Below are 25,166 nucleotides of genomic sequence, written 5' to 3'. Positions count from 1 at the left end.
GCCCCGCTCCTAGCCTCGTCCCCGCCTCCGGCCGCGAAGCCACGCCCCCGAGGCCCCGCCCCTGCGGCGCCGGGCGGGCTGGCTCCCGGGCGAGCTCGCTCCCCAGGCCCCGGTCCCGGACCTCCCAAACACGCCCCTCCAGGTCTCCAGGCCACGTCCCCGGCCCGCTCACCCTTCGCTAAGGTCGGCGTCAGGCAGGGCAGCGTCGGGGTGCGGGGAAGGGGGCCCAGGCTCCAGCACTATGGTGCTGCCGGTGACGTAAACGGACATGCTGGGGTGCTCGATGAGGAGATCCTCCAGGGGGCTGCTCTGGAGGCGGGCGGGCCCGGTTCCGGGCCCCTCTGCAGTAAAACAGGCGGGAGGGGTAACAAACCAGCTCTCGTCCATCAAGGAGGGCGCGGGCGGGGGGCGGCCTGCGGGGGCGGGGGCGGCCTCGGGGCTGGGTGGGGCCGCGTAGCTGTCTACGGGGCGCGGGAGGGGGAGCCATGCGGAGCGGGGGCGCAGCGGGGAGGGTCACACACACACCGGACACAGGGGGGCGGGGAGAGAGAGGGCATCGTTAGTCAGACCCGCAGTCCCGCCCGCCGCGCCCACGGGGCACCCACGGGCCGGGAGTCTCGACCGGCTGCCCTCGGACACGTGAGGTGTGGGCCCCAGCGCTGCGCTGCCAGGAGGCGGCCTGGGCTTTGCAGGGGACGGGGCCCTGTTACCCCGCCTTCGGCGTCGCTACCTTAGTAGGCCGGGGACTCCCCTTCCCCTCCGCTGCTCGTCCGTCTGCCCTTTCACCGGCCCGGGAATCAGAGCCCTGGCCCCGACCCAGGCCTCACCCGGCAGGTCAATGATGAGCCAGCCGTCCACTTCATCCTCCTGGGACACGAAGGCTCGGGGGCATTCGGGGTCCTCGGGGGGCGGGGGAGCACTGAAGAAGAGGCTGGTGAGGCGCTGGAACATGGCGGGGAAGCGAGGCGGCCTCAGGGGGGCGCCCTACGGCAGTGTAGAAACCTGGGAGGTGCAGAGAGGGCGTCAGAGCCGCCAGACTTTCGTCTAAGACCACCTCGACTCATGGCTGGGGACCCACCCCCAGCCCCCAGAGCGTCGTGTGAGTACAGCGGGGGAGTGTGCACGTGCTGGTAAGTCCGTCTGCTTTCAGGTTTTTCTATTTTCTGTGTGACCTTAGAAGTTACTTAACTTCTGTGTGCTTTAGTTTTCCCTTCTGTCCAATGCCAATGATAAAACACCTCCTTCTGGGCCCTTATAAGAGTTACATGAGCTAACCATAGTATCCTTCTCTGGGCTCTAATAAGAATTAAATGAGCCAAACACAAAGTGCTTAGAGCCATATTAGGCCACAGAGTGAGCATTCAATAAACGAATCAACTATTTATTATTATTATTATTATTATTATTATTATTATTATTATTGCATGCTCTTAGGGATATGGGAGGGGTGATACATATGACCAGATTCTATCAGAAAAGGTCTCCAAGCTGGACCTTGGAGTTCTCCAAGCAAGGAAGAAACAGTCCAGTATTGATTACTTATGATCATCATCATAATATAGCTAACATTCATGTGCTAGGTACTGTACTCAGCACTTTACATCACATTAACAGGTACTTCTCACAACTCTAGGAAAAGGGTCTAATTATTATCCTTTTACAGATAAAGAAACTGAGGCTCAGAGAGGTAAGGTAACTTGTACAAAGTCTCCAGCTAATAAGACACAGAGGTTGGATTCAAACCCATGCAGTCAAATTCCAGAGGCAGCACCATAATTACATACTCCATTGCCTTTGCTGGATTAGACATTAGATTAGGCATTTTTAACTTGATGGCCAAGGCATTTTTCTGGGAAGAAGTTTTCATCATGATTTCTAACATCACTCCTTGACCCCAAAGATTTAGAACTACTGGAGCCTCTGAGGCTTGAATAGTGTTGGCTGGCAGAAATCCCACAGAACCACTACCATGTGATTGCACAGCTCTCATTTGTGCCTGTCAGACAAGGTTCTAAGATCCTATTCCCCTGGGCCCTCCCCCCTCTGACCCTCTATACCTAAACTCCTGCTCAAGGGCAGCATTCATGGCTAGGAGGAAGATCAGGTTCCTGGCCCCAGAGAGGCAGCAGGTCAGTGGGAGGTGATGATGAAGGGAGGGCCTGTCAGCCCCCAGCAGCCCTTAAGGATGAGCACTGAGGGTTGAACCAGGACCCAACCCCTCAATCAGCCCTTCCCTGGATGAAAATGAGGGAGGAGACTCCTTGCTCCAGGAATGGAGACACCAAGGAGGTAGCTATAGATCTGCCCTTCTCCCCACTTAAGCCTACCTTAGGACTAGGCCTGGCTAAGTGTCCCCTGGATGTCCCAAAGCTTGAGCCTCCACATCTGTCCCCTGAAGATGGTTGACCATTTTGCTACTGAGACACTCGTCACTTTCCTGTAGGGATGTTTCCACACTTCCTGTAAAACTCCCTGGGGGCATGTCCACTTTTCCATTCCGTGAAGGCATTCTACACTTATTGCTAACCCACCTGAAGTATTTCTATGCTTGTTGCTACCTCGACCGTTCCCTGGGTATGTTTTCACACTTGCCCCCAGAATCATCCAACCTCTATAAACTGAGAGTATTTCCACATTTGCAGACCCACAGTGGCCAGGCTCCAGAAGGAAGTGTTCCTAGGTTCTGGCTTTTCCGGTGGGAGATCTACAGAGATTATAAAAGCCAAGGCACCCCCAACTAGTGTCTGCCCAGCAGAAGTCACATATCTCAACCCATCTCTTAACCACAAAGAGTTAGTGACTCAGTTACCAAAAATCCAGAAAGTTTGGCCCCTCCTGAAGGAAGGGAAGATTGGAGCCTTGATGAGTCACACCCTCCTTGCAAAGACTGACTAGTTCAGTGAGGAGATGAAAGGGAAGTTCAGAGCTGGTGCAGGCTCATCATATTCACCTGGCCCATTTTACAACCTGAGAATCATAGGAAATAAGTCTATCCAAAGACACACAGCTAGATGGTGGCCAGGTACGTCTAGCCCCAGGTCACTAAATTCCATCCAGAGTATATACACAATCAGGAAAGCCTCAGCAAACAAGACCCAAAAAGATAATGATGCAGAGGAAATAGCGAAGTCAGAGAGGAGTCAGAACTTATCAAGTCACTCCTCACCTCAGAACCACTCTGCCCAGCTGTAAAAGAATTTGGAGTTCCTGACATCAAGATTCATCATGCAGTTACAACAACGCCCACTGTATAGCAGAACCTGCTCTGGGTCTCCTCAAATTATACACAGATTAAGGTAAAGACGGCTCAATGAGGGGAAGCTCCCTGCCTGAAGTCACAGCAATTAAGTGACAGACCCAAGAGTGACAGCAGCACCAGCCAGCCAGTGCCCGCCCCCTCTGATGACCACTGGGGGAGCCTCCCGGATTTTCTTTCCCATCTTTGCCAGCTTCCTGGTTCTCACATTCCCAGCCCTGCTCCAGGGAGAACCATTCCCTTTAATAACTACAGCAGCTGTGCCCAGAATAGCACTTGAGCTCCACGCCATGTCTACCCCACCCCATCCTTTAGCAAAGCCCAGGCTGGGATGGGGCTCCTGGCCCAGTCTTTGGGCCCATCCACTTGGAAAGCCAGCTCTCCTTCTCCTACTCCTTTGTCCTGCCCCTCTCTCTGTAATCACCAGTTCTATGTCAGGTCATGTCCTTCTTAGCTGACAATACTGGGAGTTGGGGAGGTAATAAAAGGCCAAACAGAGGGAATTCTCACACTCCACCCACCCCAACATCAGTCCTGGAGACACCCTGATGCAGCTAATGACTCACCCTTCTGTGGTCAAAACAGCTGGGAGGCAGCGATTTTATTGGGTCTGGGACTCCAGGGTACACAGTGAGGGTCAGGGCCACAAAAGGAGATCAGTCTCCAGAGACCTCCAGGAAAACGATCCAGGAATAAAGGGACCTAACAGCCCCATCGAATTTGGATGGGGCTGAGCCTAAGGTAGAGTCCCCAGTGTTAGGAGGATGTGTAACTCAATACTTGTTTTGAGTTCCTACTAGGCATGTGCCATGGCTAATGCATCTGTCATTCACTAAGTAGGCTTGCCTCTAATTGTCTTCACGACCTCAAGTAAGCAACTTCCCCTCTCTGGGCCTCAGTTTTCCTTCCGTGAAATGGAGTCTGAGACCCCTTGTTTGGGGGCAGGGAGTGACATCAGCTAAGGCACAGCACACAACAGCGATTAGGAAGATGTTGTGGTAGTCCCCGGGGATGCAGAGTTTGGAGCTGGAGAGACGGTATTCCACCATCTGGCGCCGCCCCCGACGACCTAGAACTGGAGCTCTGGGCTGCCCCTGAACTCTGAGGACCCTCCAGCGCCGCCCGAACCCAAGGAGAAAGTATGGGATCAGAGGCCTGACCCCAACACCTGGGTTAGCCTAGGAAATTGCCGAGGCCCCTCCGGTCCTGCTGCCTTTCAGCGTCCCTCACCCGTGGGCCCAGCCCCGACCCAGCGCCTACTGGGTCAAGGGAGGACAGGCGACCCGAGCCGGGGGGCGGTGCCGGCCTTGGTGACGTCTCAATGTCATATGCAAATAGAGAGACGTCACGGTGTACCGGCGTGCGGCAGCCAATCGGGAGATGGGAGTGCAGCCCGGCGGCCGCCGGCGGAAACAAAGACCCGGGAGACCGCGGGGCGTGTCTCGGGACGCGGGACCCCCTGGGCCGAGGCCGGCCGGGACTCACCTGGGGGGGGGGGGGGGGGCGGCGCGGCAGGCGGAGGGGCTCTGAGGTAGTTGTGCGGCGGGGCGTCCTGGCGTCGGCGCTGATCACAGGCAGGGCTGCATCGCGGGGGCTGGACGGGGAGACGGGGAGGCGGCGGGGCTCCGGCTCGGAAGCTCGCGTTTGCTGCGCTCGCCCGCGGGGCTTTGAGGCTGTGCGGCCGCTGCAGAGCTCGCCGCACAAATTAGAACGTTCAAACAGCTGATTGTGACGTCACAAAGGGGCCCGCCCGCCTCGCGTCACCGGCGAGCGGAGCAGTGGCCAATCCCAGGCTGCGGACACCCCCGCTCCCTCCCCCTCCAGGATTCGCTGGCTAGTGGCTCCTGCCCCGGAGCCCGACTCAGAGCCTCGGGGGGCCCTCCCGGGGAGGCCACTACTGGGACCTTCGACTCCTTGCTGCAGGACTACCCACAGACCTCTTCACGAGGAGGATCCCCATCTTCCGGCATTCTCTCCAGCCATCCCAGCGCCCTCCCACTGTCCCCCGTATCCTTTCGGTGGCATCCTCCTCTATCCTTGCCCCCCATCTACCCTTTTGTCAGCTCCACCATCACGTCCGTGCACCTCCATTCTCCCCACCAACCTTCTCCCTGCTCTCCCTCCTCTTCTGTCTCATCTCCTCACCCCACACGTTATCTGCTTTTCTACTCTATTTTTCCTCAGCTGGGCAGGCTTGAGAGGTGGGGACGTCCCCTTTCCCTGGTTCCGGGGGAGCACCCAGGGATGCAGAGGAATTGGCTAGGCTGACGGGAGATTTTGCAGAGTGGGACTCGGAGAGACATTGCCCTGGATTGAATAGTTCATCTAGAGACGGCTCTGTACTGGAGCGTTTACACTTTATTTAACCACGACTGGACAGAAAAGTGACAGGACAAGGAAATTTAGGCTCACAAATCTCTGTCAGTATGTGGATTTACTTTCTTTAAAAAAAAAAAAAAAGATTTTATTTATTCATGAGAGACACAGAGAGAGGGAGAGAGAGGCAGAGACATGTAAGAGGGAGAAGCAGGCTCCATGCAGGGAGCCCGATGTGGGACTCAATCTCGGGACTCCAGGATCACACCCTAGGCTGAAGGCGGTGCTAAACCGCTGAGCCACCCGGGCTGCCCTTTATTTTCAATAATTCATTCAACAAACATTGAGTATGTGCTATTGCTTCCACCAGACCACTAGCTGACATTCACTAAATACTGAGTGCCAGGCACTGTGCTATAGCACTTTATATGTTTTGATCTTCACAACAACCCCAGAAGTGAGTATTATCCTCGTTTTGCAGTTGCGGACACAGACTCAGAGAGCCTAACTGACTTCCTACAGGTTGCAAAGCTATAATAAATACCAGAATCAGGATCTGAATCCATAGTTCTGGCCCCAACCCTCTTCACTCTCTGCATACATCAGATTGTCTAAACCCCAGAGTGCCTCAGCCTCCTCAGGGAAATCTGGGGCCCAGTCCTGACTGCCCCAAACTTGCGTGTGGCTTCAAACAGGTCATGTTACCTCTGTGGGCTCCAATTTCCTTTTCCATTAAATTTAACATATCTGAGCTTCTAGAGAGTCTTTCCAAAACTCAACCCTCAGGCTTCTGCCAATCCCAGATTCTAGACCTCCAACTTTCCCAATGCCCTGGGAAATTCTTGAAGAGAGACCACAAATGTGCATCCTCTGAATCTCCAGGGCCAGAGGTTCTACGTTCTCTCTCAGTAGAGTAAGACTAGCAGGGGTGGGTCTGAGAGCTGCCCATCAGGCCCAAAAGGAGGCAGGGAGTAAGCTAGGCGGGAGCTTCATGTTCTAGTGATAAAATCCTGTCCCAGCCTAGTCTGAAACTCCACAGGGACTCCTAGAAGGAGCCAGGAAATAATACCCAGAGGTTTCTGAGGGGGGAGGAGAGAGAGCAGGGTTTTGACCTTTGGAGTGATGTCCCCAAAGTGTCATTCTGTGCAACCCTAAGCCTCTGCTCTTTACAACCACTTCCTGCTAACCTTATATCCTCTCTTGACCTCGTTACTGACTTAAACAAAATAAGCCCTAACACGCCTCTCCCATCACACCGTTTCCCTGTTCTAAAAACTGCTGTGGCTCCCGAAGTATCACACTCAACACAGCATTTGTGAACTTTCCTAAACCAGCTCCAGCTCTCTCCAGCTTCCTCCCCACTTCTACCTGCAGCGTGTGCTAATGTCAAATTCCTGTTTCTTCAACACTCTCCCAAAGCCCCCAGAGCCCAGGATGCCCTCTTCAGATCTTTCTGAATTTATATATTTTCTGTCTTTGGGACTCTACTCACCCTTTCTTCCTCTAGACAGCCTTCTCCACCCTTATGTCCAGAGCTACCTTGATAGACACTGATTTATTTGTTCAATAAATAAGCAGTGGTGATGACTGTGTGTGTGTGTGTGTAGTGTATCTTCCCAAATAGATGATTGGCATCCAAAGGGAGTATGTAATCTCTGTCCATATACTATCCCCACCCAGCCTATGCTGGGACTGACAGAGTAGACTCTAAACAAAAGCTTAGCAATTACAGCTCAAGACAGTTGGCTGGTAGGGGATCCCTGGGTGGCACAGCGGTTTAGTGCAGGCCTTTGGCCCAGGGTGCGATCCTGGAGACCCAGGATCGAATCCCACGTCGGACTCCCAGTGCATGGAATCTGCTTCTCCCTCTGCCTGTGTCTCTGCCTCTCTCTCTCTCTCTCTCTGTGACTATCATAAATAAATAAAATTAAAAAAAAAAAAAAGACAGTTGGCTGGTACAGGAGTCTTCACCTGGACCCTCTACCCTGGTATAAGAAGCATTCTATTGGGACACCTGGGTGGCTCAGTGGTTGAGCATCTGCCTTCAGCTCAGGTCATGATCCCGAGATCTGGGATTGAGTCCTGCATCGGGCTTCTTAAGGGGAGCCTGCTTCTCCCTCTGCCTGTGTCTCTGCTTCTCTCTGTGTCTCTCATGAACAAATAAATAAAAACTTAAAAAAAAAAAAAAAGCAGCATTCTATTGGGCACAGGATTTTGGTCCTCCAAGTCCAGAGAAGGGGCTCCTAGCTTGTACTCTGATAATCCTAAATGACCTGGATTCTGCTCCTAACCTTAGCTGAACCACATGTATAGGCTGTTAGGGCAGATCCCAGTCTTCCATTTCTCTGTGGAGTCAGAAGGACCTATGGAAGTAGAGGGTTTCAGCCCAGTGGAGTCCTCTCCTGGAACCCCTGGACCCATCACTCTCCACTGCAGATTTACTATCAGGGCTGAAGGACACCTCAGATCTTAATTCATCCAAACTCCTTATCTTATAGTGGAGAAACTGAGGCATACGGAGGCATAAAGAAGTCAAGGCACCTACTTAGAATTATAGAGCAGCAGAGACATCTACCCTTCCTGGTTGGCAGGCAGTGGGGAGCTTAGTATGCTGGGATCCTGGTCTAGGCCTGAGGGCTGTAAAAAGAGGCAGTGGGCACCATGCTAGGGGTAATCCTGGAGTCTCATTTCTAATTAGATAGGAAGTACCAAAAAAAAAAAAAAAAGGAAGTACCATTGCTGGATAGACATGGAATCTACACATACACATGAAGGCATCCATGTACAAACATACACACATGTGCACATGGGCTCACACCCATGGAGTTAACAGATGCCCAAACCCTTCCAATTCCTGCTCAGATATAAGCACCTGCCCAATTTTATGGGCTCCAGGATTGGAGGTCAAGAGGCCACTCTTCTATTCCTGTCTGGGCCTGGGTTTGCCCTCACCAAGCCCTGGGGGCTCCCCAATGGCTTGGCGCCCCCTAGTTCAAAGGGCAGAGATGTGTCAGCCTGGGTGTGTCCTTCACGAGACCTTGCGTGTACTTGAAGGTGTGTCCGCTGGAGAACCACCTCACCTTTGGTCTCTCCTCGCCTTTCCCCTCTCAGGTTGAGGGCAAGGCTGAGGCAAAGACCAGTGGGTAGCTTGGAATCTGAGTCAAAACCCAGAGCCCTGATCACTCTAGAAACAGAGCTTTCCCTTGCCCTTCATTAGCCCCAGAACTACAGTTAAATGAAAATATTAATTATGATACTATTGGGATTTCTGTGTGCCAGGTACTATTCTAAGTCCTTACCTGTGTTTTAATTAACTTAACCCTCACAACAACCTACTCATGTAGATAATATTATTCTTTCCATTTTACTGGTGAAGAAACTGAGATAAATGGGGAAAAATTTAATTGGTAAACCCAGTTAGGGCAGATATAATTCCCCAATTCTCCCCATAACAAATTGACCTATACCTTAATCAGGGGCCATATCCCCAGAATTTTTATTCAAAAAGGGTTGTTGTTCAACTCAGAGGTGGTTAAACTGAGGGTGGTGTGTGTGTGTGTGTGTGTAAGAGAGAGAGACAGAGAGAGAGAGAGAATACCATGAAAAAGACCTTGGCCAGATTGTCAGTAAATCCAAGTTTCAGTTCTGGTCCTTTCCTGGGCTCACTGCCTGGTGCCCTGGGCAAGTCAGTTTCCCCATCTGCAAAGTGGCTGGCCCTGCACTTCCTAAATATTACCTCCAGTTCCAACCTTCAAGCAGCCAGTTGTGTTTGTTTGTCCTCCCTGGAGGAGGGGATAGTCAGGACAGAATCCATTTCAGGAAGAGGAGTCAGGTGACAGGAAGTGAAATATCCAGCTTAGTTTTTGTCTACTTAACCGAGGTGTGAGGATGGGGTGGTGACTTAGGGGTTCAAGTGTGGACAAGTACCCAAGTGAGCTGCTCTGGTGCAAATGCCCTGCATGAATTCCCACATTTAGAACTTTTGAAGGGAAATGGTTGCATCCCTCCAGCTTTGAGGCTGGGAAGGAGAAAGGAGACAGTGGGGTTCTCTCCTGCTGAGGCAGCCACTCTTCTAGGAGCAGATGGGCTCCCAGCAGCTCAGGCCACTGCCCTTGCCTGCTCACAATTCCTCCTTGGCTCCCTCCCATGTCTAGGCTGAGGCATGCTCTCACAGTACCTGGTACACAGTAAACATTCAGTAAGTACTGACTGAACGGGTGAGTGCAGCTGCCCTCACCCACTCATTTAGCCTTCTCTGTCAACACACACACACTCTTACACCCTCTGCAAATGACCACACTCCAAACCACCACCAGCTTTCTTGCTTGCAGGATTTGCTCTTGCAGTTTCCTTGGCCTAGGGAGCCCTCCCCCACCCCTACCTAATCTTCCTGTGTCTAGACTCTCTCTAATCTCCAGGATTAATGTAGTTAGCAGCTTATATTTATTGACCATTTACTGTGTGCCTATAACTTTCCAAGATGGACATTGTTGCTATCCTCATTTTCCAGATGAGGAAATTGAGACTCAGACTCCTGAGACCCAAGATAGTGTTTCTGTGTATTCAATTCTGTCTAGAAATATTGCATGTACCTCTGTGTACACACAATAGTAAATAGCATAAAAATTATAAAGCCTCTGTGGGGAAAATGTACAGCATTTTTCTTACCTAACATGAAAACATTTTCTTGAGTAACAAACACTACCATCAACATAGGAGCAAACCGCCATGTTGTGGAGATGGCCACATGACAAGGACCCAGGAGGGGCCTCTAGAAGCTGAGAATGGCTCCCAGATAACAGAGAGCAAGAAAATAAGGATCTCATTAATATGGGCTGCAAGAAGAGGAATTCTTCCAACAACTTGAGGGAGTCAAGAAGCCAAGGTTTGCCTGTTTCAGTTTTCAGATGAGGACACAGCAGGTCAACACCTTGATTTTCCCTTGTAGGTCCCTGAGCAGAGAACCCAGATAAATTGTGCCTGGACTTATGACATATAGAACTGTAGTTAATAAATGGGTGTTGTCTCGGGCTCCTACATTTATGGAAGTTTGTAACACAACTAATAGAAGACTTCTACACATGCGCTGTAAAGTTTTTTGCATGAAAATTAAGAGGCAGCTTGAGTTACTAATCTTACTCTATCTAGTACATTTTATCTTAGTTTAAGCATTTTTGTGAAGCTTGTAATAGTGCTATAAATGGGAAGAAATCGTTTTTTTCAATATTTTTGTTTTGCCAAAATCATAGAGTTGAAATTGAGTAACTTGATTATATAGGATGCAACTCTATATATATATATATCAGGGTATATATATATATATATATATATATATATATATATATATAATCAGCACTTCTTCCATGAAGCTTTCCAAGATCTCTTTGGGAAGAAGTAACCTATCCTAGCTCAGAGCTCTCAAAACACATTGTCTGTCTCTTAGAGCATTACACAGTTTCAACTAATTCACCACACTCAGGAATACCTAGCTACTCTCTGGGAGACAGACATCTTTTCTATACTTGAGAATCTTCTTCAGTGTAAACAGAAACATAATCAGAAACATTATAATACAGGGAGAGGGCAGCCCCAGTGGTGCAGCGGTTTAGCACCGCCTGCAGCCCCGGGGGTGATCCTGGAGGCCTGGGATCGAGTCCTGCGTCGGGCTCCCTGCATGGAGCCTGCTTCTCCCTCTGCCTGTGTCTCTGCCTCTCTCTCTGTGTCTCTCATGAATGAATAGATGGAGTCTTAAAAAAAAAAAAATTATAGGGCAGCCTCGGTGGCGCAGCAGTTTCGCGCCGCCTGCAGCCTGGGGTGTGATCCTGGAGACCCGGGATCGAGTCCCACATCGGGCTCCCTGCATGGAGCCTGCTTTTCCCTCTGTCTGTGTCTCCGCCCCTCTCTCTCTGTGCCTATGAATAAATAAATAAAATCTTTAAAAAAAATTATAATACAGGGAGATAAGGGCTATGGCAGTGGGTAGGACAAGATGCTAGGGGAATAAAAAAGAGAGAGAAAGAGAGAGAGAGATTCAAGGAAGGCTGCCAGGAAGAGAGGACATCTGAGGTAGGCTTTGAAGGATGAGTAGAAGCTTGCCTTGGGGCAAATGGGTTGAATGGCCCAGAATATGGTTTCAAATTAGGAGCCTACACCCTTGTCTTGACTCTGCTTCTGACTTTGGGTAACTCTGTCCCTCTGTGGACCTCTGTTTGTACAGTGAGGGTATTAATGGGGAATTCCTTTGCCTGCTCACCTGTTTTCTGCCCATGGCTTTTTAAGGAGAGTTTTATCTTGTCTGACTGCTCTCTTTTGAGATACAAAACTGGGATAACAAGGATGACAGAGACTGGATGGAAAGGCAGGAAGGAAAAAAGAAAAGCAAGGGTGTGGGTAAGGGCCTATGGGGGACAGTTTTGGATGGAAGTGACAAGTTTGGTGAGTGAGTGAGAGGCAGCAGTGTGGCATAAGAGGATTAGTAAGAACACAGGAAATTCTAAAGATGTTCACATAGATTAGAGACCCCTTGATGTCTTTCAAGAATTCTAAGTAAGAAATAAATAAATAAATAAATAAATAAATAAATAAATTTTTAAAAAAAGAATAAGTAAATGTTAGAGTCATTTTTAAATTACTTTTGGGAGTTAGATGATTGTCCTTGGACTTAATACATTTTAATTAATTTCTGAAACGGTTAGAATGCATACAATTCAAAATCCCAGAGAATAAAAAGATATAGGTTTCCTTCCCATTTCGGCCCCCAGCACCCTTCGATCAACTTCTGCTCCCCCAGGGGTAACTGCTATTATGAGCTTCTTGTGTGAACTGTCAGTAATATTCTTTGCACACACATATGTATATGTATGCACGTATGTATATGTATATATGACCTCCCCATTTTGAGCACAAATGATAGCGTACTGTGCATACTGTTCTGAAATGTGTTTTAAAAACTTGATATAACATGGAGATCAGTCCCTAATAGTACTTACAGAGATGCTTCTTGTTTGTTAATATTAAACTACGTAGTATTACATTCTATCAAAGTAAGGGTAGATTGAAGTTGTCCATTCAGTACTCTATAGCTGAACATTTACTTTGTTTTCAACCGTTTGTCCTTTATACTGCAGTTCTTGAATGTGACATTGGAGGCTAAGCCTATAAGGACCATGTAGGGCCCTGGGATTTACTTGGGTTATATAGATATTTGAGCTCAATGGTGTCTTTGAAAGATACTTATTCATTCTCTGGATCAAGCTCTTCCCACCACCCTTTCCCTTGGTTCTACCCACCCTACCTTCTGGGCCGAGAGTAGAAGCCTCAGCCCTTCACCATAACCTGCTCTCTGAAGTCCTCAAAACCCCTTCTACTCCATAAAATCTTCTTGGCCTGATTCCCTTGTTTCCAGCCAAGAGTCTGCCACAAGGAGCTTTGGGCAGAAAAGCCAGGAATAGAGACTCTGATTAGACTGGAAATATTTATTAATCAATTCCTGGACTTGCCTGGGGTCTCCCTGCTTATTTTCCATCTGCTTATCTGGTTTTCTGTGGATTTTGTTCTCTGTTTCTGCCAAAGGAGTTGTCTGGGTCTCTGTCATAGGGCAGGACCTTACTTGTGAGCCTTAAAAAAAATGTGCCATCTAGGGATCCCTGGGTGGCTCAGCGGTTGAGTGCCTGCCTTCGGGCCCAGGGCGTGATCCCAGTTTGGGGATCAAGTCCCATGTCAGGCTCCCTGAATGGAGCCTGCTTCTCCCTCTGCCTGTGTCTCTGCCTCTCTCTGTCTCTCATGAATGAATTAATAAATAAAATCTTAAAAAAAAAAAGTGCCATCTTGTAGAAGAAACCCTTCCACCTTTAATGTAATTGCATGGAATAGTTATTTAGAGATCATCTAGTGCAGTAAGTTACAGATGAGGAAACAAGCAGGGATGAGGGAGAAGTGCTAGCCCAGGACAATCAAATGAGCAAGTAAAAGGGACAGAACAGAAGTTTGAGGCTTCTACTTCCAGTTATTACCTCTTCACCCTCTTCTTCAAGAGTTCAAACTCCGTCAACCTTTATTCTTTCAAAACCTAGTATAGGGATCCCTGGGTGGCGCAGCGGTTTGGCGCCTGCCTTTGGCCCAGGGCGCGATCCCGGAGACCCAGGATCGAGTCCCACATCAGGCTCCCAGTGCATGGAGCCTGCTTCTCCCTCTGCCTGTGTCTCTGCCTCTCTCTCTCTCTCTCTCTGTGACTATGTGACTATCATAAATAAATTTAAAAAAATTTAAAAAAAACAGTATATAAAGGTAACAATTGCAGTATATTCGAACAATGGACTACTACTTGGCAATAAAAAGGAAAAGCCATAAAACCTGCAAAAAATATGGATGAGCTTCAAAATATGATACTGAACAGAAGAAACCACATGCCAAAGAGTACACATCATGTAAGTCCATTAGTGTGAACTTCTAGAACAGGCAAAAGTAGTATGTATACTGACAGAAGCAGATCAGTAGCTGCCTATGGATGGGTGGAAGAACTGATACAAAGGGGAGCAAAGGAACTTTCTGGAGTGGCAGAAGAGCTCTATATTTTGACTGTGGGAGTGGTTCCATGGTGTCAAAATTCAGTACACCTCAACAAAGTTGTTTTATTTTTTTTAATAAATCTTTTTTTTAAGATTTTATTTAAAATAAAATAAATAACAAGGGATAACACCGGGGGCTGCCCAACAAAGTTGTTTTAAAAAGAAAAAAAGGGGGGCGGGGGAGGCAGCCCCAGTGGCCCAGCGGTTTGGCGCGCCGCCTTCGGCCCAGGGTGTGATCCTGCATGGAGCCTGCTTCTCCCTCTGCCTGTGTCTCTGCCTCTGCCTCTCTGTCATGAATAAATAAATAAAAATCTTAAAAAAAAAAAAAAAGAAACATTAAAAAAAAAGAAAGAAACATTAAAATAGACTTACTCAATTTAAGAAAATACAAATGTGGGGCACCTGGGTGGCTCAGTGGTTGAGTGTGTCTGCCTTTGGCTCAAGGTGTGATCCCAGGATCCGGGGATCAATCCCACATTGGGGTCCCCTCAAAGAGCCTGTTTCTCCCTCTTGCCTACGTCTCTACCTCTCTTTCTGTATCTCTCATGAATAAATAAACTCTTAAAAAAAAATACAAATGTGACCACTGACACAAAATCAACATTGACCAATTCATTCGAGAAGGACAAGTTTAGCAGTTCATAACCCTTAAGCCAGATGTTTTCCATCTCTGAAGTGATGTTGTCACACATTTTGGTCAGAACACCATTTTCTTTAGACTTGTGTTCAAGAACTTCCTCTGTTTCATGACAATCATTCCTGATTTGGATTGGACTTTAAAAAGCTAGTGACTAGGGGCGCCTGGGTGACTCAGTTGGGTAAGTGTCTGCCTTCAGCTTGGGTCATGATCTCAGGGTCCCGGGATCGAGTCCCTTGTTGGGCTCTCTGCTCAGTCAGGAGTCTGCTTCTCCCTCTTCTGCTGCCCCTCTCTCCCATTCATGCTTGCTCACTCACTCTCTCCCTCTCAAATAAATAAATAAAATCTTTTTTTTTTTTTTAAAGGAAAGACTAGTGACTAATACCTCTTTCCTCTATATCTGGGTGATTTATTGGCTCAACAGATTAATTTTTCTTCTGCAAGGGCCTTCACAGCTTTTCCATTCTGTGTTCAAGAAAGAAAAATTATTTGTATAAATATTAACAATCATGGCTAATGTTTATTGATTGCTTTTTATGTTCTAGGAGGTATTTGAAAGGTTTTTCATGTAATATTTCTTTTTTTAAAGGAAGGTCTGTATTTTTTTTTTAAGATTTTATTTATTTGAGGGATCCCTGGGTGGCGCAGCGGTTTGGCGCCTGCCTTTGGCCCGGGGCGTGATCCTGGAGACCCGGGATCGAATCCCACGTCGGGCTCCCGGTGCATGGAGCCTGCTTCTCCCTCTGCCTATGTCTCTGCCTCTCTCTCTCTCTGTGTGACTATCATAAATAAATAAATAAATAAATAAATAAATAAATAAATAAATAAATTTCTAAAAAAAAAAAGATTTTATTTATTTGAGAGAGAGAGAGAGCATAAGCAAGGAGGAGGGTCAGAGGGGGAAGGAGAAGCAGATTCTCTGCTGAGCAGGGAGCCCCATGCAGGGCTCAATCCCAGGACTCTGAGATCACGATCTGAACTGAAATCAAAAGTTGGATGCTTAACCAACTGAGCCACCCAGGTGCCCTTATTTTTATTTATTTTATGTTTTTTAGAGAGAGAGGTTGGGAGAGAGGCGGAGAGAAAGGGAGACAGAGAATCTCAAGCAGACTCTCCACCAGTGCTGAGCTGGATGCAAGCCTGACATGGGCCCAGTCCCAGGACTCTGAGATCGTGACCTTAGCAGAAATCAAGAGCCCACCAACCGACTGAGCCACTCAGGTACCCCACGCTCATCTGGTTCTGAAGTATGATATGGCATTGACAATCAACATGACTCAAGAGTGATAGTGAAGCCCTTTTGCCTCAGGATCCCTTCCTCACTGGTACCAGAAATTCTACCATTATTGCTTCTTCCCTCACAATATTGCCATCTTTAGATGCCTCATACAATACAACTAGTTGGGGCACCTGGGTGGCTCAGTCAGTTAGGTGTCCAACTCTTTTTTTTTTTTTTTTAATTTTTATTTATTTATGATAGTCACACAGAGAGAGAGAGAGAGAGGCAGAGACATAGGCAGAGGGAGAAGCAGGCTCCCTGCACCGGGAGCCCGACGTGGGATTCGATCCTGGGTCTCCAGGATCAAGCCCCGGGCCAAAGGCAGGCGCCAAACCGCTGCGCCACCCAGGGATCCCAGGTGTCCAACTCTTGATCTCACCTCAGGTCTTGAACTCAGGGTCATGAGTTCAAGCCTCACATTGGGCTCCACATTGGGCATGGAGCCTACTTAAAAAAAAAAAAAAGAAACTAAAATACAACTAGTTGAGAGAGCAGGACACTAAATCCCTACATGTCTGGTTGAATGGATTTTTCTTTTCTTTTTTTTTAAGATTTTTCTTTTTTTTAAGATTTATGTATTTATTTATTCATGAGAAACACAGAGAGAGAGAGAGAGGCAGAGACACAGGCAGAGGGAGAAGCAGGCTCCATGCAAGGAACCTGATGTGGGGCTCGATCCTGGGTCTCCAGGATCACACCTGGGCTGCAGGCGGCGCTAAACCACTGCGCCACTGGGGCTGCCCTAAGATTTTTCTTAAAATCTTATTTATTCACGAGAAACAGAGAGGCAGAGACATAGGCAGAGGGAGAAGCAGATTTCCTGTGGGGAGCCTGATGTGGGACTCAATCCTAGGACCCAGGATCATGACCTGAGTCAAAGGCAGTTGCTCAACCATTGAGCCACCCAGGTACCCCAGAATAGGTTTTTCACTGCACTCTCCACTGAGTGGACTAAAAGAGAAATACAGATTGGGAGGTGGGAAATGGCAGGGCAGGGCGTTGAAGGAGATGAACAGAGAAGAAAAAAGGTTGGAGCCAGATGTCCCGGTTTTCCTGGGATGGCCCTGCTCAACCTCAAATTGATGGGGCCCTCTGGAAATACAACCCTATAGCCAACTGGCTCTGGTTCTTAGCCCAGAACTCTGGGGACAGAGAGCCAAGTGGGTGAGAGGTGACAGGAGGGGCTCTTTTGAATAATGCTGGGAGTAGCTCAGGTACCTCCTTCTGAGCCAAGGTATCCTTAGGGAAAGGCAAGTAGAGACAAAGTATGAAATGCATCCTTCTCTGAGAAGAAGGAAAGCAGCCTTACTCTTTTGCCTTGGGGTGGTTGTATTCTATCCAACTGAAGTCTATTTTTAAAAATTAAAATGTATTGGGATCCCTGGGTGGCGCAGCGGTTTAGTGCCTGCCTTTGGCCCGGGGCGCGATCCTGGAGATCCGGGATCGAATCCCATGTGGGGCTCCTGGTGCATGGAGCCTGCTTCTCCCTCTGCCTATGTCTCTGCCTCTCTCTCTCTCTCTCTCTGTGTGACTATCATAAATTAAAATAAATAATAAATAAATAAATAAATATATATAAATATAAATAAATAAATAAAAATTAAAATGTATTTTAAATGATGCAACAATTTATATAAATATTGTATAAAATCCAAACAAATGTTATAATTTAAAAAATTATAAAATTCAAACAAGATAAAGTTAAGGTCCTTTGACCATCCCTCCAATTCAAAAGACCTTCCATCACTGCCCTAATTTGGAGTATATCCTTTCCTTTTTCTACACAACACGCATATATATATTTACATATAGGAAGCATTCTGTTTCATTGGGTTTATTTTACTTCTAGTTTTAGAATTATGCTTTATATTTTTTACTTACTTAATTACAGGGCCATAGTTCAAAATTCCAAAGGTTCAATAGGGAATAGAGTAAAAATCAGATGTCCTTCCTTCCCCTTTTTACAACCATCAAGTCTCTTCCCTAGAAGCAACCACTAATTCGAGTTTCCTGTTATAACTTCCAGAGGTATTCTATGCAGTTAAAATCTAACATATACATATACACACACATATGTACATATACTACATTGAATATATATTATACATTGAATATATTGAGTATATATTCAATACATATATATGTATATTTCACACAAATAGGGACACTGTTCTGCACCTTGTTTTTTTCACTTTACAATATATCTTGTAGACCTTTCCTTATCATTGTGGAGAGCAGCCTCATTCTTTCTTATACATGCATAGTATTCCATTGTATGTATGCCTGATATTTCTCTTTTCCCCTGTGGAAAGAAAGGTCATTCTCAATATTTTATTTTTACAAACAATGCTGCAAGTAATATTTTTATCCATTACTTTGCATATTTATTTGTAAGATGGATACCTTTTTTTTTGTGCGCGTGCATGCACACACACGAGAGAGAGGAGGAGAGAGAGAGAGAGAAAGAAAGAAAAGAGCATGTGCTCAGGCACACACAGTGAAGAAGGAGTGGAGGGAGAGGGGAAAAGGGAGGGACTCCCAAGCTGACTCCCCGCCAAGCACAGAGCCTGACTTGGGGCTATATCTCATGACTCTGAGATCATGACCACAGCCGAAATGAAGAGTCAGACACCCAACTAACTGAGCCACCCAGGCACCCCAAGATGAATATCTGCTACTGGGGATTAGTAAGGTGAGATTATTTTAAAAGTTTCAATAGTATTTTAAGTGTTGATTGATATTACCAAATGGCTTCCAGGATGTATTGATTTTTTTTTAAGATTTTATTTATTTATTCATGAGAGACACACACAGAGAGAGGCAGAGACACAGGCAGAGGGAGAAGTAGGCTCCATTCCATGCAGGGAGCCTGATGTGGGACTCGATCCCAGGTCTCCAAGACCACACCCTGGGCTGAAGGCAGCGCTAAACTGCTGAGCCACCCGGGCTGCCAGGATGTATCAATTTTTACTGCTTATAAATTGTTTGTTTGCTCATTTCTAAGTAAATATGTCATATTATATACTCTGTCCTGAACACTCATTTTTCACTCAGCAATATGGAGTTCTACCTATGTCAATACACATAGACACATAGATCTACCTCATTAAAAAAAATACTGTTTTACAGTTTCCTGTTGTATGGCTATAGGTAGCTTATTTAACTGTAGATAGCTTTTTTTTTTTTAAAGATTTTATGTATTTATTCATGAGACACACAGAGAGACAGGCAGAGACATAGACAGAGGGAGAGGCAGGCTCCCCCCCAGGGAGCCTGATGTGGGACTCAGCTGGGACCGGGATCACGCCCTGAACCAGTGGCAGATGCTCAACCACTGAGCCACCGAGGCATCCCTGTCGATAGCTTACTGATGGACATTTTGGTGATTTTCAATTTTTTGCTGCCACAAACAATGCTACAATGACTATTCTTGTGTGAATAGAACAGATTCAGAGAAATGATTTATAAGACTGATCGGTATACATATTTCAAATATCAACAAATGCTGTCAAATTGTTCTCCCCAAATGTGCCAGTTTAGATTTCCACCAATGGTGTATGAGAATTTTAGATTTACAAATGGAAGTGGCCTATGAGCTTCCTTCTGATCATAGCTTAAAGTTTCAGTTATCTCTGGGATCATCCAGGCCCTGAGCTCCCTTCCACAGAATGTGAGTGGACAAGCTGAGTGTTGGGAAGAATGAACACAGACTAGAGACAGTCTGTCTCTCATTAGCCAGGAGGTCACCTAAGTAATACAACCTCTCCAAAGCAAAGGCTTTGGGAGAGAGTGAGCTCCTCGTCACTGGAACTGTCTGAGTGAAGGTTTGGTATCAACAAACACTCTGAGCATTTATTCTGTGCCAGATTTTGGGCTGGGTGACTTGACTCAGAGATGTGTCAGACCCATTTCCTGCCCTCCATGATAATCACTGAGAAAATAGACAAGTAAATGGTGATAATTCTGTCTACTAAGTATTGAGTTGGACTTCCTTTTCTGACAATATCTGGTACTTCCTGTTATAGAACACATGGAAATCCAGAAACAAAAACAACAAACATCCTTTTAAATTCACAACTGAACCTGCAATAGTTCAGGTTTTAACAGTCTTTTAGGGAGATGAAAACTTGGGCTTACAAAAAGTTTGGGGTTGGAACTGAGACCCTAGAAGGGCTACCCCCACAGTGAAAGATTAGAGTAGAAGAAGACAAACTTCTGACTACTAGCAAAGGAGACAAAAAGAATATGTGTCCATCTTGACCTTGTCTTTGGTTGGAGGAAAGAAAATATCTCCCAAGAATTTAAAACCACATGCCTGCCCTCGAGGAGTCTGGGGTTCATATTCATATCACCTGCAAGTCTGGGAATCCCCAATGCTGAGAAATTAACATAAAAGGAGACCTACTCTAAAACCATCTCTCAGATGCCTAGCAGGAACAAATGCAAATCCTCTTTGAATCTCCCCCACACCCAAGTGCAAGGTACACAGAATTCCTGTATATAAAGTTCTTCCAAATAATTAGCTAATAATCCACAAGCAAACAATCCACCATAAGTAAGATTCAGTAGACACAACAAATAAGACTGCCAAAAACTTCAGACACCAGAATTATCAGACAGTAATTATTAAGTGCAGCTTAGAGGCAGCTGTTAAGTGCTTTGAGAGTATAGAGAAATAACTGACTCCTAGATGGAACCAAAGTCTTCAGAGAGATGGAAACTTGAAGAATGGGTCTTGAAAGATAAGTAGGACTTTGCCAAATGAGGACAGGTGCTACTTGGGGTAGCCAGTGGGATGTACAAAGTAGAATGTACCAAGGAAATGACTATTGATCCTTTAGTTTCTCAAGTGTAAATAGGGCAGAAAAGTGGGATGAGACAAGGGAGGTAGGTAGAGGAAGAGATCATACTGGCTGTCCTAAGGAAAGCCAGTCAAGGTGTTTTTTGTTTTGTTTTGTTTTGTTAGTTTTTAAATGTATTTATTCATTCATTCATTCACAGAGAAAGAGGCAGAGGAAGAAGCAGGATCCACACAGGGAGCTTGATGCAGGACTCAATTGCATCAGGACCCTGAGATCATGACCTGAGCCAAAGGCAGACACTCAACCACTGAGCCACCCAGGTGGCGTGCCAGTGAAGGGTTTTAAGTGAAGAGTTAGTGATATTCATTTGTTCATTCATTCATTCATTCATTCATTCATTCAACAGTGGACATCAGATATAAAGAGTGGGTTGTAAAATGGAGAGTAAATGCAGCAAGAGATCAATTAGGAGAGTATATTAGATCTCTAGGTGAGATATGCTGGTGGCTTAGACCAGGGTGGTGGCAAGGAGATGGAGAAGAGTAGGTTGATTTGACCAATGTTTAGGTCAAGGCTTGAAGGTAGATTGTATATAAGGGATGGAGAAGTAGGAGGTGTCAAGGCTGATTCCCAGGTTTTTGGCTGAGCAACTGAAAGATGGGTGGTGCCATTCACAGAGATAAGGAATTAAGGAGGAAGAATGAGTTGTTAAAGGAAGATCATGAGCTCAGTTTTAGATATTTGGAGTTTAAAGTGGCAATATCTAGTTTGATACAAACGTCTGAGTATCAATAAGTGAAATCTAGGCTAGAAATAAAGATCTGAGAGTCACCAAAATATAAATGGTGATTAAAGCCAGGGATGTATAAAGCCTGTTGTAATGAAGAGGAACTTTTGATTGCAAGGTAACTACGGATCCAACTCAAACTGGATTAAACTAGAAAGGAAATTGGGTTGAAATGTTTAGCAATAATTGCCTTCAGGCAAGGCTTCATCCAGTATCTCAAATAATGAAACCAAGATCCAGTCTTCTTAATTTTTCCGAAACACTTCCTAGGAGTTGGTTTAATTCTTGACAGTCTCTCTCTTTGTGATCACGTGCTAGTGTAGGGAACCGGCTTTGTCTTGGCACCCTGGAGGCCTTGCATATTCACGTAGGCCATACAGGCAAAGGTTTGAAAAGCTTATCTTGACAGACTGCCTCATGACCCTCCCAGAACAGGAGAGGATGTGAGGCTTATAAGATGAGGCCATCTTCTACTTGTTTCCCTCTCTCCCCTGGGAGGCTGTCCATGAGACAAGTTTTCTTACTGTTTCCCAGGTTCGAGAGGCTTATGGAACTTTCTGCTGCACCTTATTCAGAATGGACCTGCAGAAATATACAACCTGTTAAGCGAAGTCTAGAGCTGGCTCCTCAACCACAGGGCACCCACAACTTTTGCTGCAATTGCTCAGCCCCTTTTGATTCAGTATCATCCTTTTTGGTATGTAGAACAAAGATCCTGGGGAGCTGGCTTATCCTTCTTGCTGTGTATGTAAATAATAAATTATTTAAATTGAAAAGTGGCTCATTGTATCTTTACCTGTAGAATAAGTTAGGCCTTGGCCTTGGCTTTGCCATATCTTGTCTTTTTTTTTTTTTTTTTTTTTTTTAAGATTTTATTTACTTAAGAGAGAGCACAGAGGCAGAGGGAAAGGATGAAGCCGACTCACCATTGTGCAGGCAGCCTGATGTGGGGCTCAATCCCAGAATCCCAAGATCATAACTTGAGCCAAAGACAGACGCTCAACCAACTGAGCCACCCAGGTGCCCCTTGTCTTGCACATATAAACTGCCAGCTGCTTCTGGGTCTGGATGTTTCCACACTCAAACTTGGCAGAAAAGTAAAGACTTATTTCCCCAAATGGCTGAATTCAAACTTCCAGAATTGAAGTTTGTTTGTTTTTTTAGCTCTTATTGACCTGATTTGGGTCATATGCTCATCTCTGAACCGATCACTGGGGCTAGGAATTTGGAATGTATTGGTTAGTTTGAGCCATTTAAAGTTCATTCCTGGAATGGGGTTGAAGTCAATCCCACTCAAACCACATGGCTGAGGATTCAGTGTCCTATTAGGAAAGAGGGGAAAGGAAAGGTGGGATGGAAGCCAGGAAATGGCAAGCAAAGACCATTATCCCTATTTTCTTTGCCAGAGCAAGGAGGTCTGTGCATATTTGGGGGAAGGGCAGGGAGGTCTGAGTGCATGGTTGTGGAGGGTATGGCTCCTGAGGCAGGAGAGGGATTCAGAGACAGGAGGCTGAACAAGAGGAAGCCAATCTTTAGCCTTTGGGTTGTAGTTCTAGTTTATACCTTGGTCTTGCTTTCCTAACAGGATGGCCTTTGCAAGGGTGTACATTTATGGGTAGGGGACAGGAAGGAAATTGAGAGAGCTGGAGGCACAGTCCCGGAAATCTGTTTTTAGGGCATTATAAAGGCCAGATTTCTGGTTCCTTTTGGGCCCTTACAACACTGGAGTGCAAGGGTTGAGGAAGGAGCTGGTGGGGGTCTCCAGGAACAAGTGACAGCTAGTACAAGAGACAGATGGTGAGAACTCTGGTTTCTGGACCCAGTGCCACCCTGATTTGCTCTGTGATCCTGGGGCAGGAGCTGCTCTTCTCTGAGACTTCACTTCCCAATCTGTACAATGATCTAGATCAGGCCTTTACTATTTTTTCAATCTTAAGGATGCCTTCAATTATTTTTCCTACATGCCACTGCCTTCCACTTACCCTATTTACTGAGTTGTTATTGTTCATTTTTAAGTTTTTATGTAGTTTGTTTTATGGTGAAAAATTTATACAAATATAGATCGAGCCAATGCTGTATCTTTACTTTTTCCTTTTGTTTTTATAGCAACCTTTTTTTTTTTTTTTTACTCTGTTCTTATGTGTCTTATGCTGATTTTCTTGAGTTCTTTACTTCTCATCCAGGCCATATCTTGCAAATTTATGTTTGGGTTCATTTCTCTTTGCATGATCCAAGAAATTATAAATTTTATCTGTTTTGCTATCACCAAGGTGGGTTCAAGTCTGAGGACAAAGATAATTGTCTGGTGTGTTTCTGTACATTTTGGTTAGTTTTTCTCAAATTTCTGGCTTAGGTACTATTGCCTTCCCAGGGTAAAGGACCTCTGTGACCATTTGTTTCTGCAGGAAGACTAGGTGTGTCATAAATGTCCATGCTTGGTTGGTTACTTGTGTCATATATAATATGGCTGCTCGTCAGGCCACCAGGAAGGAAAAAAATCCTCAATCATGTTTAAATATTTTATATACTAGTCAATCTGTGATTTTTGCTGTGTGTTTCTGTCACTCAAATTTGTGTTAATGAAAGTCTCACAGAACTGTCCTTCAGACTTTTGCAGGAGCCAAGAACAAGCTATGGAAGGATTTGGGAAAGAATTGATCGTGCTTCATCCAAAATACGTCTTGAATCCAACTACTTCTCTCTCCCACTCTAGTCCAAGCCACCATCTTCTTTCCCCTGTTTGACTGCAGCATCTTCTCACTGGTCTTCCTGCTATCAGCCTCGCTTCCTCCAATCCATTCTCCACTCAGTGGTCAGAAGGATATTTTTGAAATCTTAATTATGGTCATGTTCCACCCCATGGTGGACTTCCTATTGCTTTTAGAATAAAAATCCAACCTAGCATCAATGGTTCACAAAGGCCATTTGTCCTTTGCCTACTTTTCCAGTCTCACCTTTTATTCATTTCACTCCACATTGGCCTCCCTCATTGCAAACTCAATCCCCTCCTCACCATATACACCATTCACTATTGCCAGTTCTTTATATCAGTGGTTCCTTCTCATTTTTTAGGTCTCAGCTTAAATACTACTTCCCCAAACAGGCTTTCCTTGACTACCCAATCTAGTCAATAGTAGGTCCTCTGCCGTTCACTGTCATTGCTCTTGGTTGCCCTCATAGGTCTAATCATAACCTCTAATTATTTTGCCTGACTACTTCTATTTTGTATGACTCCTTGCTAGACTATAAACCCCAATATGGGAGCAACTGTGTCTATCTTTCTTACCACCATTATTAGTGGACATTTGCCTTTTTCTTCCCATCCAGCATCCAATCACCTTTGCCTTCACTCATATGATTTCACCTAGCTACCTTCAGGGTGCTGTCCTAAGACATACTTAGTAAATTCATCATCTGACTTCTCACAGATCTTTTTCTCTTGCTGTCCTACACACAGCCAAGAGGCAGGCATGGGGCCTAATCTCAATCAATCACATGCTCTTTCCAAGAACATTAAATCTG

The 25,166-nt window shown here is 46.0% G+C and overlaps 1 protein-coding gene and 2 long non-coding RNA genes across 12 annotated transcripts in view; 2 read left to right on the top strand and 1 right to left on the bottom strand.

Moving 5' to 3' along the window:
• TP53INP2 (tumor protein p53 inducible nuclear protein 2) overlaps window positions 1-25,166 on the bottom strand; it is a 33,038-nt gene that overhangs the window by 3,680 nt on the left and 4,192 nt on the right. The window contains exons 1-4 of one of the 8 annotated variants that reach the window (XM_038572066.1): window positions 3,823-4,557; window positions 2,328-2,437; window positions 828-1,002; window positions 173-461 (exon numbers count right to left, since the gene is read on the bottom strand). In XM_038572066.1, coding sequence (XP_038427994.1) covers window positions 173-461; window positions 828-951 — 413 coding nt within the window. In that variant the 5' untranslated portion in view covers window positions 952-1,002; window positions 2,328-2,437; window positions 3,823-4,557. Of the gene's footprint in view, window positions 1-172; window positions 462-827; window positions 1,003-2,327; window positions 2,438-3,822; window positions 4,573-25,166 lie in introns of those variants that run through there. The other 7 variants (XM_038572071.1, XM_038572067.1, XM_038572065.1 and 4 more) reach the window with 7 other exon arrangements.
• LOC111092216 lies at window positions 54-22,383 on the top strand. 3 transcript variants are annotated; one of them, XR_005377781.1, is made up of 3 exons: window positions 54-183; window positions 15,832-15,997; window positions 22,179-22,383. It is a non-coding gene; the product is annotated as an uncharacterized LOC111092216 (long non-coding RNA). The 3 variants fall into 3 exon arrangements; XR_005377783.1 differs by lacking the exon at window positions 54-183 and adding an exon at window positions 516-1,130; XR_005377782.1 differs by lacking the exon at window positions 54-183 and adding an exon at window positions 11,426-13,998.
• LOC111092215 lies at window positions 4,871-7,160 on the top strand. The gene is made up of 2 exons (XR_005377778.1): window positions 4,871-5,263; window positions 6,913-7,160. It is a non-coding gene; the product is annotated as an uncharacterized LOC111092215 (long non-coding RNA).

This window comes from Canis lupus, chromosome 24 (assembly GCF_011100685.1).
Source record: "Canis lupus familiaris isolate Mischka breed German Shepherd chromosome 24, alternate assembly UU_Cfam_GSD_1.0, whole genome shotgun sequence".
In the NCBI taxonomy this organism is placed as follows: domain Eukaryota; kingdom Metazoa; phylum Chordata; class Mammalia; order Carnivora; family Canidae; genus Canis; species Canis lupus.
This window is presented reverse-complemented; position numbering and strand designations above follow the sequence as displayed.